Source organism: Chiroxiphia lanceolata, chromosome 26 (genome assembly GCF_009829145.1).
Source record: "Chiroxiphia lanceolata isolate bChiLan1 chromosome 26, bChiLan1.pri, whole genome shotgun sequence".
NCBI classification, from domain to species: Eukaryota; Metazoa; Chordata; class Aves; order Passeriformes; family Pipridae; genus Chiroxiphia; species Chiroxiphia lanceolata.
Genome location: NC_045662.1, coordinates 2156263 through 2175939, shown reverse-complemented (window position 1 = coordinate 2175939; position 19677 = coordinate 2156263). Strand labels below are relative to the sequence as shown.

The 19677-nt window shown below is 46.9% G+C and overlaps 1 protein-coding gene across 2 annotated transcripts; it reads left to right on the top strand.

Moving 5' to 3' along the window:
* Positions 1 to 243: 243 nt before the first annotated feature.
* DDX42 (DEAD-box helicase 42) lies at positions 244 to 18507 on the top strand. Of its 2 annotated transcripts, XM_032711542.1 has the most exons (18): positions 244 to 321; positions 2041 to 2277; positions 3293 to 3443; positions 4014 to 4075; positions 5097 to 5133; positions 6567 to 6716; positions 6930 to 7034; positions 7589 to 7708; positions 8686 to 8862; positions 9362 to 9490; positions 10318 to 10417; positions 10623 to 10670; positions 11204 to 11301; positions 12236 to 12512; positions 13384 to 13610; positions 14800 to 14910; positions 15806 to 15907; positions 16456 to 18507. In XM_032711542.1, exons 2-18 carry the CDS (start codon positions 2057 to 2059, stop codon positions 17161 to 17163), a joined length of 2823 nt encoding a protein of 940 aa, XP_032567433.1. In that variant the 5' UTR covers positions 244 to 321; positions 2041 to 2056; the 3' UTR covers positions 17164 to 18507. The 2 variants fall into 2 exon arrangements, with proteins under 2 accessions (XP_032567433.1, XP_032567435.1); XM_032711544.1 differs by lacking the exons at positions 244 to 321; positions 2041 to 2277; positions 5097 to 5133 and having other exon boundaries at positions 3429 to 3443.
* The last annotated feature ends 1170 nt before the right edge of the window (positions 18508 to 19677 follow it).

The following is a 19677-nucleotide window of genomic DNA, read 5'->3' as shown; positions in this document are numbered from 1 at the left end:
GGGCTGCGCGGGCACACCCTCGTGGGCGCGGGGCGGGCGAGCGAGCCCCAGCCCTGCGGGCGGCAGAACCACCCGGGAGGCACCGGGGGAGCGGCGCGGTCAGGGGGCCGCCGGCGCCGTTCCCCCCCTTTTCTCCCGGTTTTCCCCGCTCCCGCCTTTGCCCGGTCCCGCCGCCCACACTTCGGCGCGGCTTCACCCGCGGGCAGCGCGCATGCGCCGCGCGCGTCGTTCGCGTGCCGTGCGTGGGCACGTCAGTGCGTCGCGTCTCCACCCCCCGCCCCGGTAACCGGGGCAGTGGCGGCGGCGGCTGCGGGGCCGGCGGTGAGTGAGGGGCTCCGAGGGGGCACCGAGGGCAGCGGGGCCGCAGAGTCGTCCCGTCGGGCCCCCCCGCGCGCCGGAGCCGCCGGGGCTGCGGCCTGGCAGCGGGCGGGGGCGGCTCGGGCCTGCCCCGCACAAAGGGCCCGCCCCGCGCCGCGGCCCCGCGGGCGGGAAGGGCCCCGCGCAGGGCCCCGGGCGGCCGGGACAGCGCCCGCCCGCTGCTGCCGGCCCTGCCGTGCTCAGGGGAGCGGGCTCCCGCCGCCCTTCGGGCGCGGCGCGGCCCTGGGGAGGGGTCCGGGCAGGGGTCCGTGCCTTGGGAGTTCCCTCCCGCGGGACGGCGGTCGCGGGGAAGCGAAGCCTCGGGAGGCTGCCCGTGATCCCTGTGCTCGCTCGCCGCTAGCGCCGCGGGCAGACTGAGCACGTCTTGTGCTTTCGCGGCTGTACGGGAAATAAAAAAGTGGTTCTCCTTATTTTCTGCGGTAGCGGGAGGGGAAAAAAGAAGATGGATAAGTACAGTGAGGAAGGATCCTTGCAGTCAGGTTTTAACTCAACGGTTTTAACATAAAAGGTTCCCCTGTCAGCAGCAGAAGTGCAGCTCCACCTCTCACCCCTCTGTGGCACATTTTGAGCTCTCAGCTGCCGCAGACCCGCAGGTGTGAAGGCCACAAGGTGTGTCAGGACTCCAGGGTCAGTCCCTGCCACGCAGAGCTGAATAGCAGAATTGTCCCTCAAATCTGCTCCTGAGCTCTGGTCTAGACTCGAGGTTTATTGAGCAAGTCCCAAACTGGTAAATGTTCAGTACAGGGAGCAGCAGCATTATTTGCCTTTGGATTATTGTGAAGTTGTTTCTCTTGCCCACGAGTTCTGATCTCATCAAGGATTCTCAGTGTGAGGATTTGTTTAATGAGACTTGTAGCCTTTGGACAACTGATTATAATGCACTGGAAAGCAGTGGGTGTCTTGCTGTTTAGTGCCTTACAGGTATGATTTACTTGACCATGCAGATAATTAAATTATTGAGAATAGGAACTCTAAATCTTAGTATATCAGTTCAGTCTTCATCTTAGAAAATCAAGGTCTGGGTGGACATGGGGGGTGTGGTATTTAAAATATGGTTTGAAAAATGTAGGTTGGAGACCTTATATATTATATAGAAAAGATATAGTGTATATATATGTGCACACAGATGCATACACATATGTATGTGGCTGAAGATGCTTTCTTAAGAGGAAGGAGTTGACTTTTTGGCAGAGGTGTGTCTTTTCTCACAATGGAGCTGTCTGCTGCTCTGGGCCCACTTTTCTAGAGGTTGCAGGAGTGCTTTTTACACTCAAGGATGGGACTGTGGACATGCAAAATATGCACCAAGCTGACTTTTCATCTCTTGTTCCTCCTGGTGTTCAAAGTTCTGACCCTGAGGTTGTTTGTCTTGGACTGCAAACAGATAGGACAGGTAACATCTTAAATATGCTTAAGTAAGCCTTGAGGGACATGACCTTTTTTGGAAGATAAGCACTTGGGGTTTTTTTTGTCTCTGGAATTGTGGATGTGTTCCCACTGACAAGAAAAGTACAGAACCAAGTCCTTTGTGGGAAGCAGATCAAACTTGTCACTCACATTTCCATAGCTGGTGTGATCCACAAACAAGAAAAATCGTGACAATTATCTCTAACTTCCTGAAGCAGAAAGAGCATTAATTTGTCTTTTTTCTCATTTTAACAGGTACATTGAGGACATCATGAATTGGAATAAAGGTGGACCTGGTACTAAGAGAGGCTTTGGGTTTGGTGGCTTTGCCATAACACCTGGGAAGAAAGAGGAGCCCAAGCTGTCCCAGCAGTCCCACAGCGCTTTCGGAACAGCCGGTTCCTCAGCAGCCTTTGCAAAATCAGGGCCTCCTCAGCTGCCTTCCTTCTACAAAATTGGGTCAAAGAGAGCGAATTTTGATGAAGAGAATGCGTGAGTACAGTCATTCCTTGTGTTTATCAAGCTGCACGTTTCAGTGTTTTAAAGTTTCCAAGGACAAGGGAAATATCCATGACATTTATATACGTACATCTATATATAAATATACATTAATATATTTAAAGCGCTGTGAGATACTCCAGCAGCCCACAGAGAGCTCTCCTCCTCCAGCCTTCCCCTCTCTAGAACATATCCCAGCTGAGCCCCAGTCAGCTCAAGCTTATTCACTCCATGGTGTGTTCAGAGTTGGAGCCAAGCAGGAGAAATTTGGGTGTCTTTTGCACAGGGAAACGAATATTCAACTCCACAGTTCTTTACTAACCCTTCTGTTGGCTGCATAAATGGATAAATTAAGGCTGAGAGAATTGGGATTGTTCAGCCTGGAGAAGAGAAGCTTTGGGGTGACCTGATTGTGGCCTTCCAGTGCCTGAAAGGAGCTACAGGAAACATGGAGAGAGACTATTGACAAGGGCCTGGGGTGACAGGGCATGGGGGAATGGCTTCAAACTGAGCTTTGGATGGGATATTGGGAAGGAATTCTCCCCTGTGAGGGTGGGGAGGCCCTGGCACAGGTTGCCCAGAGAAACTGTGGCTGCCCCTGGATCCCTGGAAGTGTCCAAGGCCAGGTTGGACAGGGCTTGGAGCAACCTGGGCTGGTGGAAGGTGTCCCTGCCCCTGGCAGGGGGGTGGGATGAGATGGGCTTTCAGGTCTCTTCCAACCCAAACTATTCCATGAAATCTGTCACATGGAAGTGGGAGTGGGTCAGAAAAGCATCCCTTGTCCACCAGCCTGGGGGAGTCACTCAAGAAGATCAGTTTTGTGATGTCTGTTTGTCCTGCAACCACTTTGACCTTATGACACGAATAATTGTAGGTAAATTAATAAATCTCAACTGTCCATCCTGACTTTTATTACCCGTGTGGGAACCCTGACTCATTCAGAAGCCATGAAGGACAGCACAGTGCTGTAAACTATGTGCTGACTGGGCTGTTGGTCGATTCTTTTCAGGTACTTTGAGGATGAGGAGGAAGATTCCAGCAATGTGGAGTTGCCCTACATTCCTGCAGAGAACTCCCCCACCCGGCAGCAGTTCCATTCCAAGTCAGCAGACTCTGACAGCGATGATGACCCTCTGGAAGCATTCATGGCTGAAGTGGAGGCAAGACCCGGCTCGGGAAATGTTTATTCATTGCTGTGGCCACAGTCAGGAGCAGCAAATGCCACTCAGGGCTTTGGCAGCTGCAGTCAAAATGTCATTTAGCTTTGTTTTTTATGTGTTAGGACTCAAAGGTGGATTAGGTAGGGAGAGGGTGGATCTGATTTACAATAACTTAACTGCTTTGGGCACGTCAAAACAATACAACACAGAGCTGTGCCTGTCTCTGGGTATCAAACTGAGGTTTTCTGCATTTTTCACTGCCAGAATATTAATTACTTGTGTTTATCATGGACTGTTTCTTAGCTACAGTTCTGTTATGAGCACAGTGTTTTCAGGAGGAATATGGGTGATTTATTTCTTCAACAACACTGCCACAAACTTAAGAGTGTATAACTTCAAAGGGATTAGTAGGAGAATTTATTTAGGATAATCTGCTATGGAACATGAGGAATTTTAGCCCAAAAAGTGTCATCTCTGTGACATAATGGTCTAGTTATGCAGGAACATTTTTCCCTTCCACGTTTTATCATCTTGGTCTTTTTAACATATGATAATTTTATGACTTGTTAGGATCAAGCTGCTCGAGACATGAAGAGACTCGAAGATAAAGACAAAGAAAAAAAGAACGTTAAGTAAGTTCTCTTTTGTCATTCCCATCCCTGCTTGTCTTGTGTGGTGCTGAAAGAATTCCAATGCATTTTGTTGATGATGGTTGTTCTGTAGACAGTATAATATATACCTAGTGAACAGCATTAAACAGTGCATGATATTCCCTGTGGGTAAAGATTTTGTGCTGTAAAAATGGGATAATAGGAGGGAAGAATCCATGGCAGCATCCTGTGGTGAACTGCAACAACACTGAGAGTTATCCCACACGAGGAGCCTTTCTAGGCCATGGAAATTGGGGCAGCACATTGTACTCCTACCACCTTCCAGAGCAGCCTGGATAGTTTTTCTTCTTCCCACACCCTTGGAAAGATCAGGATGGTTTAGTTTAAAATTGCAATTATGTGAGCAAAATAACTCAGTGCTGCTGTATCTGAGTCCTGGAGATTCCTCCAAACTTCAGCTAGGTTTTAAGACATTAAAGCTGGTATATCAAGTAGCACGTGATAATGGGGATACTAAATTTGGAGTTCAAAAACAGTTTAAATTTTTGCAGCTGTTTGGAACAAGGGAAATAGTTATGCTGTTGATTCTTGATAGAAATGTCAGATACATTGGTTAGACCTTGCATTGCATGGGGTTGATCAGATTATACGTGGTCCTGAAACAGAACACCGGATCCAAATCACCACCTGGGGAAGTTCTGAACTGGATTTGCACTTCCTGGCTCATGTTCCTCTTCAGTTATGAGACTTCTGTAGCATCGAGAGCTTTAGACCAGGATGATCTTTGATGTGGCTTCTACTGGGAAGACGGAGTCCTAACCTTTCAGTCTCATTACTAGAAGTAAAGAGAAGTCTTTGCAGGGTCGCTGTTATGGTTGGCACCAGATGTGAAAACTCCATGGGTTGGGATTATAAATGTTACCGAGTTGTTAGTGTTGTGTCTTCCACGAAATCTGGAGCTCAGCACTAATCAAATGAAACTGTGGAGCTGAGTCTGTGGAACACTTGCAGGGAAGTTTTTTTTCTCCGCTTGTTTTTCCAGGGGTATTCGAGATGACATTGAAGAGGAAGATGACCAAGTGAGTTCCTATGCAGTCTTTCTATCTTCTTTTTTTGTTGTTTTGTTTTCTTTTACCTTCCCTCTCCAAACACATAACTGCAAGCTACAAACAAAACTCCAGTATCATGCACAGTACCTGGACAATTCAGCAGGAAGCTCTAGGGTCACCCTGCTGCCTCTACCCTTCTAGGTGTTTCAAGAAGAATGTTAGGAGACAATTGCATTCATTTAAGAAGATTTTTTTCAGTCAGTTTGAACTTCAACTTCCTGTACAGATTTTTCAGTATCTGAGGGTCTCATCCAATTTGAAATGAGCACAATCACCATGGGACACAGAGAGAGGCTGTTAGAGTGTGGAGGTGACTTGCAGTAGAATTTAGTGTCTGTTAAGGGCAAGAATGAGGCTTTTTGCTCCTCATTGTCAGGGGAGCTCCAGTTCTCATTGGGGATTATAACCATCACTGTAACAGAATTAGTAAAGAGGAAAGACTTCATTTCAAAACATACCTTACTACTAAGTTGTAATTCATAACTCTCGTGTTACTGGCATTAATTCAGAGCTTGGCAGGGTTGTCTGGCCTCAAGACCTTTGCTTCCAAAGTGAGTGTAGCTGTGCCAAACTGTGAGCAGAGGTGACTTACACCTGGAGACAGCTGTTGTTCCAGTCTATTGAGTGAATAGCTGAGAGACTGAGGGATAATCAGCCAGGAAAGGGGAAAAACCAGAGGAGTAAATGCATATATTTTTAGTTGAACCTTGCTTTAAAAGTCTGACCTTAAATGTTTGCTTCAAGTCAAGTGAGACTGGTGTTTTCTCCCTGAGAAAGTCTTGGTGTGCCAGTGGGATTCTGAGGGACACAGACATCTTTGTGAGCTGTGAGGGTGGCATGTGACAGTGGTGACAGGGACTTAACTTGGGCTTGTCTTGAAAGACTCTTCTGAAATAGTTTCTTTCACATTTGTTGTTGACTGTCTCAGTGAAAAATAGATACATTTTCATTTCTTAGAGTCTAGTCAGGGGAAGAGAAGAAACTGTTTGGCATAGTGTGTTTAAAAAAACAAGCGTCATATACTTAGTAACATTGTGTTCTCTGGTTAGAAACCTGCAGCATTTGTGCTTTGTTCGTGTGGAAATAAGAATAGATTCCCTTCTATTGCTAAACATAAGACTGGGTAGAAGGAGTTGTTAAGCAGACATGTAAGAGTAGCTTGTTTTTAAGAAGCACTTTGTGGTCTAGCTGACACTTAGAGTTGTTTTCATTTGTGCTTACTGTCCTTCTGGACGGATCTCTTGGTGTTCATTGGAAGAATCAGTTCTAGTGAATGTGGCTGTTTTTTTCCTCAGTGGTGGGTATGAAAGCAAACAGCCATTTAGCATTTACACATCACTTGAACAAACAGTGGTAATTTTGCTTCCTATTGTGTGTGATGGTGCTGATCTGTTTTGCTGCAGGAAGCGTATTTTCGCTACATGGCTGAAAACCCCACTGCTGGTGTGGTCCAGGAGGAGGAAGAGGATAACCTGGAGTATGATAGTGATGGGAACCCGATTGCACCCTCCAAAAAAATCATTGATCCTCTTCCACCTATTGACCACTCAGAGGTAGGAAGGGATTTTATTCCGTTTTGTTCTGTTTGAGGCATTCCCAGAAAGCGGGAGCTGAGTCCCATAATGTTTCAGTGCTGTCGTAGGTAAGTCACATTAAAGGTCCTTGAAATAGCTTCATATTAAAGGAATGTACTTGCAGACAGTTAAGAACCTCAGAAAGAAAGGAATCCTGAGTCTGGACTAACTTAGTAATAAACTACCTTGCAGATTGAATATCCACCCTTTGAGAAGAATTTCTATGATGAGCACGAGGAGATCACCAGCCTGACCCCGCAGCAGGTGGTGGAGTTACGGCACAAGCTGAACCTCCGGGTGAGCTGGGCACAAAACTGTCCTCCCACCATCTTTCCCCTCCCATTCCTTTTGGATAATCTTAGTTTTAATGGAGATTTTCACGAGGAACTCCAGTTTTTGAATCCAAGCCTCTCAGATGCCTGCAGTGACTCTGATGTCTTTAAAGTCTCCTCTGGGTTTGTGGAAGTGGGCAGTGAGGATTGCCAGGATTGCAAGGTTGCACTTGGAATAAAGAACTCCAGAGCCAGGAATTAAAACTGGAAAAGTTAGATGCAAAAATTAGTTCTTTTGCCATTTGTGACATGTTACTGGGGTGACTTTCTATGAAGGGAATTATAAGAACACCAGTTATACAGAGAGGTAATTGTGATATTTAGTAGTGTTGATTGACACTTAATCTAAATTTTCATACCTGCAAGTCCTAGTTACACAACTCCTCTGGAATTTGCATTTGTTCATAAAGTAAAAATCCATTTTCAGAGGCAGAGATACCCTGTTTTTATTTTTTGTACAGATTGCTCTTTGTTTTTCTCTTACTGTTCCATAAACAAAGCTCTGTTTGTGTTCCCAAGGTCTCTGGTGCTGCTCCTCCAAGGCCTGGCAGTAGTTTTGCTCATTTTGGGTTTGATGAGCAACTTATGCATCAAATTAGGAAATCAGAGTATACCCAACCCACTCCAATACAATGTCAGGTGAGTGTTGCTGCTGCTCTAACATCTAAAGAAAACTAATCAAACACATGCCAAGGCCTCTTGTCCATGTGAGGATGTGATAGCTACAGTTCTGGTTGTCTGTAGAGAGTTGTCACAGAGAATTTGTATTTTTCCAGGAAAATAGCTTTGATATTTTTTAAATAGAGGTTTACCCACTTTTGTTCTTGTTAAGTGACCACTATAAATATATCCATATCCTTTTCTCCATTTGTCTCTTGATGAAGACTGAAGAGCATTCAAGTGACATCTCTTCCTTATAGAAATGTATGAAAGCTTTGGGGAGGGTTTGTGTTTTGGTTTTTTTTTTTTAGAAATTGTATTAAAAATAGCAGTAGCTGAATAAAGAGCCATCCATTGACAAATTTATTCCTTTAAGAGCCATGCAAACAAAAGGGATTTACTGCATCTGTAGATTGGTTATCATAAGTAATTAAGGTTATCAATAATGTGATTATACCTACACCACTGCTGATGCTTTTCTTGAGGTATAAAGAAGGATGTGATGCTGGGTCCAAGTGATGCATTTTAGGACCTTGGTCCTTAGTATTTTTAAAACCCTGTGGTTGAGAGGTCCTTGTAGCAGCAGTGGGGATGAACTGAGGCCTTCAGCACTCAGAGTGGCAGCAGAAAGAACAGGCTCAGAGAACTTTTAGTGTTCTTAGAACTGCAGAAGATTTATTTGTGTACATGTGACTGTATCCTTGGGCTGCTGTACTGTGCCCAAACATTGATTTCATACAGGATACCATCAATCCAACATGGTAATGGCTTCCAGACCTAAAAACAGACTAATTCAGATCTGAACTTGGCAATAAAACTCTGTAAGCATTGGCATATTGTTGCTGTGAGTCCTCTGTAATGTGCTTTCCTCTTGTTACCTCAGTTCTCATGTAAAGTCTAGCACAAGGATATACTGAGGTAGGCATAATATGGGCTGAGAATCTCCTTCTTTTTAGGGTGTTCCAGTTGCACTGAGTGGCAGAGACATGATTGGGATAGCCAAGACTGGAAGTGGGAAAACAGCAGCCTTCATCTGGCCGATGCTGATTCACATCATGGATCAGAAGGAGCTGGAGCCAGGGGATGGTCCCATTGCAGTGATTGTCTGCCCCACCAGAGAGCTTTGCCAGCAGGTAGGTGTGTGGCATTCCTGTCTGTGCCTTCCAGAGTTCTTGGAGAAGAAGACAAAACTCCTGGGCAAAAATTATCAGAGAACCTCAGCAAAGTGTTTAAAAAAAACTACTCTGAGCATGAGTAGTGTGGCTCCAGCTCACGGCTCTTCCCTGCACCTTTTTCTTGAAGGATCAGGACAAATCTGAAATTTTAAATTTTTGCACAGTGCTCCCATGTTATTTTCAAGTATAAGAGTGCTGTGGATCCATTGCTACAAACTATATGTGTAAAAAGATAGAGCCTGCAGGCTGAATTACAGTTGGATGCCCCAATAGGTTTCTCAAATTAGTAAAACTTATCCACGTGTGTTCAAGTATTCAGCCCTGAGGATTTCAGAATAATTTCATTAAGTTATTAGCTGAAAGGTGTATTTCAGGAGCTGGGCTGTATTTCCAAGGCAGATGTATTTTCTCAGAGCTGTCTGAGGTGGCCTGTGATGTGTCTGTTCCCAATTCCCAGATCCACTCTGAGTGCAAGCGCTTTGGGAAGGCCTACAACCTGCGCTCCGTGGCTGTGTACGGAGGAGGGAGCATGTGGGAACAAGCCAAAGCCCTTCAGGAGGGGGCAGAGATTGTGGTCTGCACCCCTGTAAGTACCTGTGTGCACACAGGGCAGCCTTTTGTTGCTTACCTGAAGCTGAGGCAGATCTTTAATTCCAGTGTGATGCAGAATTAGTTCTCTGGTTACTGAGACCCGAGTTCTTCACAGGCTGTCAGGTGTTGAGAGCAAATCTGTTGGGTTTGGTGTTCTCCCAAGAGAAACTGAGGAGGTTACAGAGCAGCAAGCGAGGTCTGTTTGTGTCAGCTGGGCACAACACCAGCTTCTGATTAAGCTGAGCCTTAAATTCACAAAGAGAATTCCCAAAATGTCATGATCTTGAGTGTCATCTTCCTGAATCTGTGTGGAACCAGTGGCAGTAACACTGCAGGGTTGAAACATGGAATCAGGATGGCTGTTGGTGCTGAACAAGCACCACTGACAACTGGTTTTGCTTATTGCAGAAACTATTGTGAACTTGGACAAAACAGAGCAACAAATGGTTAGAGAAAGTTTTGTTGTGGCTATTTATTTGGTACCAGGCAAGAAAAGAAAGCATGAGAAACTCCCTTGCCAAAAATTGGGGGATTAAGTTGGCAGTTCACATTTAAAATTTAATTATAAGGAAGAATGGAAAATTGTTAAACTGTTAACCTTGAAAAAACAGCTATAAGTTCAGCTTGTCAGACATAGTTGATGAGAGTTTTAGGACTCTTTCTATGATTTGAATATTGACATTTCTAGACTGAAGCCTTGAGATATTTTCTGTTCAAAGTCTCTGGTGAGTGAGGATAAAAAGCAGCAAAGTGCTTGAAGGTTGTATATATCAACATTATTTAAAATACACTTTAAAAACTTGGGGTTTTTTTTCTTAATAGGGTCGTTTGATTGATCATGTGAAAAAGAAAGCTACAAACCTTCAAAGGGTCACTTACCTTGTGTTTGATGAAGCTGACAGGATGTTTGATATGGGGTTTGGTAGGTATTGAACAAAGATCACTGTTTTGGAAAGCAGGGGTGTCCAGTCCCAGCTTAGTGGGACTGTGAAATGAAATAATGAGTGAGAGGCACTCATTCATCCCGTGGTTGTCTGTTAAATAAAGCAGTGAAGTTGCATTTTGAGTTATTCTCCTAAATAATGAGCAACAGTGGTGATTAGAGCGTTATTTCTTCTCCTTTCCAGAATATCAGGTCAGATCAATCGCAAGCCACGTCCGTCCCGACAGACAGAGTGAGTAAAGGTGTCTCAAAATAACCTCCTGAGAGTCACAGGAGGCTCTGTGGTGGGGTAGCAGTTCAGAGTCTGGAGCAGAGCATGAATTCCCAGTTCTGGACACGGCCACACAAGGAGACTTGTGCCAAAGTCCACTGGTGTGACTCTGAGCGTGGGCTGTGGGGAGGGAGCAGTTGTGGCTCGTGGGCATTTGGCTGCTCCTCACTCTCTAATCCCTCCACTGGCTGCACTCAGAGGAAAGCTGATGAGCTGAATTCGTGTCCATAATGCCTCAAAATTCAGTGTTCTGAGCTGCCATGAGAGAAAGTTCCCAGCAGTGCCACAGATTATCAGCGTTCCAGGTGCCAGGAAATGTGTTCCCACGCTTCGAGGCGTTCTGAGAGCGATTGATAATTTCCATTAGAGCCTGGAAAACAGACCTCAGCCTCCAGATTCCTCAGGAATAATCCAGGCCCTCGTTCACAACATCTGTGCTGTGTTTTCACAGTTCTGAAAGCAGGTTTCCATTTCAACCCCTGTTTTTCTTGCAGCTCTCCTGTTCAGTGCCACGTTCCGGAAGAAGATCGAGAAACTGGCCCGGGACATTCTGATCGACCCAATCCGGGTTGTGCAGGGAGACATTGGAGAGGTAATCCCATGGTACCTGTGAGACAATCAGAGCAAAGAATTGTTCCATTTCCTGTTCTCTGAAACTGAAGTTAAACTGCAGCAGTCATCATTTATATTTAAGAGTAAATACTTCGGGCTTAACAAAAAATAGTAAAGTTTCGTGGTTTGGTTTTTTTTATTTTATTGACCTTTCTTCCAATAAATGTAGTGGTGGAAGGTTTCATCAAAGAGGGAAACACCATTAATGCAGTGATTTATTTTTTAGGTTTTTTGTATTAGGCTGAATCAGGGGTATATCCTTTTATTTTGTCTCAAAAATATAAATAAACCCATTAGAGCTTTATTTATTTTCTCTTATTTAATTTGCAGCGATTTTTATTTTTTTATTTATTTTGCAATGAAGGATTTGAAGCTTAAATTGTAATGTCTTTCAGCTGGGTTATGTGGGAATGTTGATGCTGGACTTGCTTGACAGTAGCAGCTGAACTATCAGCAGGCTGAGGATTTGGTGGGAAGTTGATGAAGTGGGCAGAGGGAAACTTGCTCTAGAGAAACTTTGCTTATTATATATGGAAACTGTTGAGAAATTTCACAGGATGCCTTCAGAACATTTCTCTTTTCAGCAATTCTCTGTGTTTATTTTTTCCATCAGGAATATGTTTCTTTATAACAAAAAAATAATGGCTACCTGAAGCCCCTTCATTCAGGGAATTTTTCCTATGAAGCAGCTTTCCCAGCTCAATCACAGAGTTTTTATGCTTTGATCTGAATTATTACTGTATTATGGGAGCACCATCCTTGAATTAAATAATAATGAACTGTGTAAAAATTAAATCTGAGAAACTCCCCGGTGGTGCCATGAGCCGGACTGCACGTTTATTACTTTTGATTCAGGGTGCACAGAGAGCTTGTACCTCCCCTCTTCCTGACTCCAGGGACATTTCTCCCCTCAGGCAAACGAGGATGTCACTCAGATTGTGGAGATCTTCCCCTCTGGCCCCAGCAAGTGGAACTGGCTGACCCGGCGCCTCGTGGAGTTCACGTCCTCTGGGAGCGTCCTCCTGTTTGTCACCAAGAAGGCCAACGCAGAAGAACTGGCCAATAACCTCAAGCAGGAGGATCATAACCTGGGGCTGCTTCATGGGGACATGGACCAGAGTGAGAGGAATAAAGTCATTTCAGAATTCAAGAAGAAGGGGATCCCCATCCTGGTGGCGACGGATGTGGCAGGTGCGTGACCTTCTGGGAACCAGCCCGTGGGGATCAGCAGAAAGGCAAACTTGTTTCAGTGGAAGGCAGCCAGGTTGGCTTCTGCATTTTCAGGGCACTGTGTTCCAGGTGCTTTTCAGAACCATGGAACCATAAAATATCCTGAGTTGGGAGGGACCCACGGGGATCATCCAGTCCAACTCTGGCCCTGCACTGGACACCCCAGGAGTCCCACCACGAGCCTGTGAATGGCACAGCGTTAGCAAGGGGGGTTATTTTTAGTCTCCTAATGATGCCTGGATTAGGCTGACTTATTGTTTAATATACAGAAGGAAATTAAGCTGTGTCTTAAGGAAGTTGTTGCTATTCATTCATCAGCTGACATTATACATGTTTAAATGAAGAGGTGAAAACACTTGAAACCTGCCCTAGAACAGCTTTTGCACACAGATGTTTGCTGAACAAAGTGAATTTTGGTGTCCTTTGATAAAGCCCTCTGTCTTCCTTGGAAAAACAGCCATATGAAGAGATCCCTTCCATTTCCAGTCCTGTGAATTTGGGGATTGGTGTAACTTATATAAAAGTTAGAGAAGGTATTGCTGCACTGTGAAGAGTTTTAGAATCATAGAATGGTTTGGGTTGGAAGGAACCTTAAAGGTCATCTCATTCCACCCCCTGCCATGGGCAGGGACACCTTCCACTAGACCAGGCTGTTCCAAGCCCCATCCAGCCTGACCTTGAAGCCCAGGAAAGGTGCATTAACCGAGATGTTTTCCTGTGGAAACTCCTTTGGTGTGCTGGAGCAGAATGAGGTGACAGGCTGGTATGAGTGGGATTGCTGTGAGTTAACTGGGGATAACCACACTTCTCCTTATGTTGCCCTTTATTCCAGCTCGGGGTTTGGACATCCCTTCCATCAAGACTGTCATCAACTACGACGTGGCTCGGGACATAGACACCCACACCCACAGGATCGGCCGCACCGGCCGCGCGGGCGAGAAGGGGGTTGCCTACACTCTGCTGACTCCCAAGGACAGCAACTTCGCTGGGGACCTCGTCAGAAACCTGGAAGGTGCCAATCAACATGTCTCCAAAGAGCTGTTGGATCTGGCAATGCAGGTATGGATGAGTAGAGGAAGGTTCATTCCACGACCGGCACAAAGTCGGGAGCCGGGGGGCTCGTTTCTGGCTCCATCATGTGTTGGCAGTGTCCTGTTTTAAAGTAGGCTTCCTAGTGTTTTTAATGGCCTTTGGAAGAATCCATGGGTATTTTGGAACACAGTATGTGATCTATTTTGGGGCCAGGCACTGCCTAGGAAATTAGGAGCTGTAATCTGGCTGATGCCAGTGTCTCATTACAATCAGATTTTCGATGCACTTTTATGGCAGGCACCTGGGAGGTGCAGCTGAGTTGAAAGCTAAACTGGAAAACAATTACAGGGACATTCCCTCTTGTTGCTTGATCACTCCATGTGCTTGGCAGTGCTCTCTGGCAGATTTGCTATATATAGGGATGACAGGTAGCTGCAGCAGTTGTGCTTGTGCTACTGAACTCATCAGCTCTTTAATTTCTTGTCTTTTGCTGCCTGTGTAACTGCAAGAGAGTAAAGGCTTTTTGGTCATTCCCAAATTCAGAGATGGATTAGCATGCCTGTGGCTTCATTGCCAAGCATCTTGGACAGCAGCTGCCAGAATACATACTTTTTCTGAGGTACAGAAGCAGCAAAAGGGACAGAATTTATGAGGCAGAGCTCCTCAGGCTGCCTTTGAAAGGAGAGTGTCAAAGCAGAATGGTTTGGCCAACTGGCTTCTTCGGATTTGGAGACTGTAGGGCACAAAAAGAGGTGCAGCCAACCACTATTTAAACACCTGGGAACAGGAGGTCTGGTTGGGGTGACATTTCCTGGCCTCTGCTTGGTGCAGGAAGTTTTGCTGACAGACCCTCATTTCTCTTCCAGCGAGCAGTGAGCTAAACCAGTGAAACCAAAGCATGAGCAAGTGCAGAGCTCCCAAGTGATGGCACTGGAAACTGTGTTGAATCCTGGGTTTATTAGAATGCAAAGCCCCAAAACTTAAACATGGATGAAAGTTGAGGGCATAAAATCAGTTTTCATAGAAAGCATTTGTAGCAAAAATCTTCAGACCCACGTGACAGAAGTGGCTACAGCAGCTGTGTGGTTGAACAGAAAACAGCATTTATGGTTTTTATTTTCAAATGCTCCAAATCCTTCTTTTCTGAGCCTCATTACATGCATTTATGAAGCTCCTTATTCCCCGTGTGGAGAAACATTTGTCCTTTCTGTTACAGAATCCGTGGTTCCGGAAATCCCGTTTCAAAGGAGGGAAAGGCAAGAAGCTGAACATTGGTGGTGGTGGTTTGGGATACCGGGAACGCCCCGGGCTGGGCTCAGAGAATTCTGTAAGTAGAGATGCTGAAGAGGTTGTTTACAGATTCTTGGAACTTTTATACTTAGTATTGATTACTCTTTAATTTAAACAATCTCAGTACTGGATTACAGCCTGTGCTTTCAAGGTTTTCATAGCTCAGCATCTTTCAGAGTTGGTATCAAATATCTCAAATGAAACTCTCCTGTGCTCTTCTCCTCTTGCCAAGAGCTGCCCTCCTTAGGGCCAGAGTGATCCAGAAGGTTTGGAGGTTCTTCCCAAAATAGACTGTCGCTGCAAAATAAATGCTAATAAATGACTTGAAAAGCCATTTCCAGGCTGATTCTTGGCAGAAAAAAATCTTGCAGCACTGGGGATGCTTATTGAGGCACATCTGTGCTAGGAAATGAGCTCACTGCCAGTGTGTACAGGGGCAGAGCTGTTGAAAACATGTCATAGAATCCCAGAATGGTTTGGGTGGGAAGGGACCTTAAAGCTCGTCCAGTCTCACCCCCTGCCATGGGCAGGGACACCTTCCACTGGACTGGGTTGCTCCGAGCCCTGTCCAGCCTGACCTTGGACACTTCCATGTTCAGCATCTTTCCAAAAGCCACAGCTGGAGCCTTGTTTACACTTTGTCCTGGCTGTGACCTGTGTGAAAAACTCCATTTGATTCCATTTTACTTTTAATTGCACTGTAGAAGCTGGAAACTGCAGTTAAACTGTTACCTGTCACCCACTAAGACTTAATGCTTCTTTACTTTGTGGTCCTCGAGGTCATGGCTCTGCTGCTCAGGGCTCCCAGAAGTCTGTCATCCTTAGTGGATGAATTTCCTGGGTGCAGGGTCAAGGCAGATTTGGAGAGTGGCTGAACTGAGAGTGTCTGTGTGGGATAAACCTCTGCAGTTGCCCTTTGTGTTTTTGCACAGGACCGTGGAAACAACAACAGTGTGATGAGTAACTACGAGGCCTACAAGCCATCCACGGGGGCCATGGGGGACAGGCTGACAGCAATGAAAGCAGCTTTCCAGGTTGGTTCCATCACTTGGACTCATTTTCTCCCCTGAAAATGCAGCAGCCCCGTTGATTTCAGGGAAGCTGAGCTTGGTAGTTGTGACCGTGTCACTCGGAGCACTGCAGTGTGAAGCGGTGGAATTCATGTGCAGGCTGGACTGAATGTGTTTGCACAGATTTGCCAAACTTGCTTTGTTTTCTTCTGCCTGTTTGCTCTTTTTCCCTCCTGGATTGGCTTGATCCTGTTGAGGTTGCTTAGCAGCCATAGTGTAATTGCAATCCAAAGAAAGGGGGAACAGAGAAACTCTTTCTCTTCAGTGTGAAAATTAACCCCACCGTATAGGGGCTCCCTTGTTTCTGTGGTCTGGTAGCAGATACCCGTTACTAATTCTGTGTTCATAAGCACAGCAGGAATGTAATCGTGCCAAGGTTTTTCCAGGAACTCTGTTTCCTGGGGGATCCCCCCGATCCAAGGCAGGCTCGTGAACCCGCGATCGCTCCCCGTCCTGCGGGGCAGTGCAGAGCCAAACCTGCTCTCTGTTCTCTCCCTCCCCCTCTCCTGCAGTCCCAGTACAAGAGCCACTTTGTCGCCGCGAGTTTAAACAACCAAAAGACTGGGAGCTCTGCCGCTGGTGCCAGCGGCTGGACCAGCGCCGGGAGCCTCAACTCCGTCCCGACGAGTTCGGCGCAGCAAAACACCGCCAACCCCGACGGCCCCGGCGCGGCGGCCAAGGGCGTCCCGGGCTTCACCAGCACAGGGACTTTGAGCAGCGTGCCCACCTTCCCCGGGGGAGCACAGGGCTTCAACAACACAAGTGCCAGCGCCAACAGCCGAGAAGGCGGCGGTGTTGGTGGCATTGCCAGAGAACGGTACAACGACAACCGGAACAGTCGCCACAACGAGGTCCCGCGGCGCGGAGAGGGCGGCGGTGGCCGTGCCGAGGGCGGCGGTGGCCGTGCCGAGGGCGGCGGTGGCCGCTACAACGATGCCCAGCGCCACGGCGAGGGCGGCGGCCGCCACGGCGACGCTCCCCGGCACGGCGAGGGCCGGCACGGCGACATCCATCGCCACGAGGGCCGGCACTTCACCGACTTCCCGGGCGCCGCCGGCGGCCGCAACAACAACGGGGACAGCAGGAACAGCTCCGAGGGCAGGAGCAATGAGAGCAGGAACGGCGAGAGCAGGAAGGAGGCCAACAGCCGGGAAAACAAGACAGATGGTTTCGCCGTCCCGGAGCCCCCCAAACGTAAGAAGAGCCGGTGGGACAGTTAAAAGCCGGGGTTTCACAGCCTGGAACCTCGGCAGGTAGTGTTGTCTTTTTCCAGAGGATTTCTTAGGGGTTTTTGGGAACTGGTTGTTGAGCAGCTGGGGGAGGAGGAGGAGGAGGAAACCATGAAGCCCCCGTGCCAGTCCGGGCCGGTACATCTGCGGCCAGACCCGCTCGTGACGTGCACACACCGCCCGCAGTCAGAGAAGTCACTTTGGTGAAGCTCCCTGGGCTCTGCTTTGAAACACTCAGTGCTCAAGTGACTCTGCTGGATTTAAACAGATCTTCTTGACGAAAGGAAGCTGTTCCACATCCTGGGAACATTGAGAAACTGTTGTCCACAGAAATATAAATTAGTCTTTTCTTAACCAGCGTTCACATTTACAAACCAGTCCAGCCCACCTAGAGATGCTCAGGACCTGCCTGGTAGACATTAATCCCTCAGCACTTTGGTCAGTATGGTGAGTTCTTCCCCCATCTCCTCTTCACATATTCTCTGATTCCCAAGTAATTTGGCCTCCTGGTTGCCCTTTACCTCTCTCCCCATCAACTAAGAATGTATGAATTTGCATTGCTGAAGGTGGGATGGAGCAAGTTGATTTTTCTTTCCCTTTGTTTTATTTTTTATGGAGCTGTTCAAGGGATCCTTCTCCAGCCCAGCAAACCACAAATTCACATGTAGTGTAGGTTGGACTCCCTGGCTTTTTTGTGGTCAGTACATCAGTCCCAGTCCCATTGCCCAGGTATTTTTTTCCTTTCAAAGAACCTCTTCTTCCCTAATATCCTTCATTCTGGTGGAAGCCTGCATAGCAAACCTGTCTCTCTGCTGTGCCTATGCACCCTCTGTTCTGAGAGGGTTGAGTGCTTTCTTCAAATTAAAAGCAAAAAAAAGGGAAAACAGTGTAGATCCACCACAACAATCAGAGGCTGGAGCCCCCCAGGAAGCATTGCTAAAGGCAGAGGCTTCACTCAGAAATTCAGGGATCTGCTGCTCAGAAGCCTTTAAGGGAGAACCCAAAAAGCAGTGAATGAAATGGAACAGCTCAAATCTGGCCCCATATTGAACACATATAGGAAATCTGTAAAATCTTGCTTGCCCATTTTTAACTCGTGTGTATTATCCGTTTTTTAACTTGGTTGTTTGTTTTGTTTCGGTTTGGTTTTTTTTTTTGCCACAAGGTAGGGAAGAACTTTTCTGTTGGAGCATGTCAGCACCCACTGCTGGCTCGTTTCCACTGGAAGAAGTATCAGAAGCTGTCAGGGTTTTGTGACATTGTGATGTTTTTCTTTATCAGCTGTGCATTTACTTTCTGCTTGCTCTAGTAAATGTTTTATTACTGGTACAAAAATATCCAGCATGTGCTTTTTTATTCTCCTCCTCCTCCTCCTCTGGCTGCTCTGGCATGTGGATGGAGCACTGACTGCCTGGGGATTTGACTGCGTGTGTCTCTTCCACCAGGAGTTGTGGGTTGTAGTTGATAAAAGACTTCCTGTGGGTTTTCTCAGTATCTTTCCCCCCAAATTGTTTCACAAGCCCTGTTTTAGCTTCAAAGCCTCCCGGGGAATAGATTGTTCTCCACTTTATAAAAGGAAGGGATACAGCCCAGGACATGTGACTCATCCCAGCTTTTCATGGGGTCCTTGGCAGACCTGGAAAGAGAACTCAGCAGCAGCCTCATGATGTGACTTACATGGGAACTGACTTCAGTCAGGACACCAAGTGATCATTTGGGCCCCCTCACTAACAGCTCTGTCAGTTGGAGTTTTATAAAACAGCTTCCAGAATTCCCTCATCACAGTCCAGGCAGGAGCCTCGTTGCCCTGGTTTGAGCTCTGCACATTTGGTGTTAAGACAAGTGTGTTCCAGGGCAGCCGTGGCAGGGGTTTGCAAGCTGTTGTGTTCCCCTCCTCACCCTGAAGGTTTATCACTCTGCACAATTAAAGATCAGAGTTTCAAAACAAAATACAAAAATAGCTCCATGGTCTGAAGCTGCCATCTGCTCCCTCCCTTCCCAGGTCCCAGCTCGCTGCCACTGGGAGCTGGCCCCCTGTGAGGCATATGCTTGGGTTTCTCCCCTTCTTTTTAACACTTCCCTCTGCTCTTTGTAGGATTATTGAAATTCCTCACCCCTCTCTCAGCTACCAGGAGCCTCCTGGGAGTCGAGTGAGTAAATATTGAGCAGTGACAGAGAGCTACCAATGTCAGCTCTCAGGGCTGTGTCAGGTCCACAGGAGGGTTGATTCCATCCCCCCAGAACAAGGGAGCAGTGTGAGCAGCATTCCAGCTGCCCTGAGAGGGAATCTCTCCTCGCAGTGGCAGCAGTGCTGGTGTCTTCCAAAGAGACCAGAGCACAGCCCAGCTGAGCAAATCCCTTTCAGGGAGCTCAGGTTGGCTTGGAAATGCAATCCTGGGACTCTGCTCCTGTTTCTATGCCTATACATCTGTCCCCCCTCTGCCTGTTGTCCCCCTGCTGCCACCTCCCAGCTGTGCCCTTCCCACAGGGAACAGCACTTGGCTC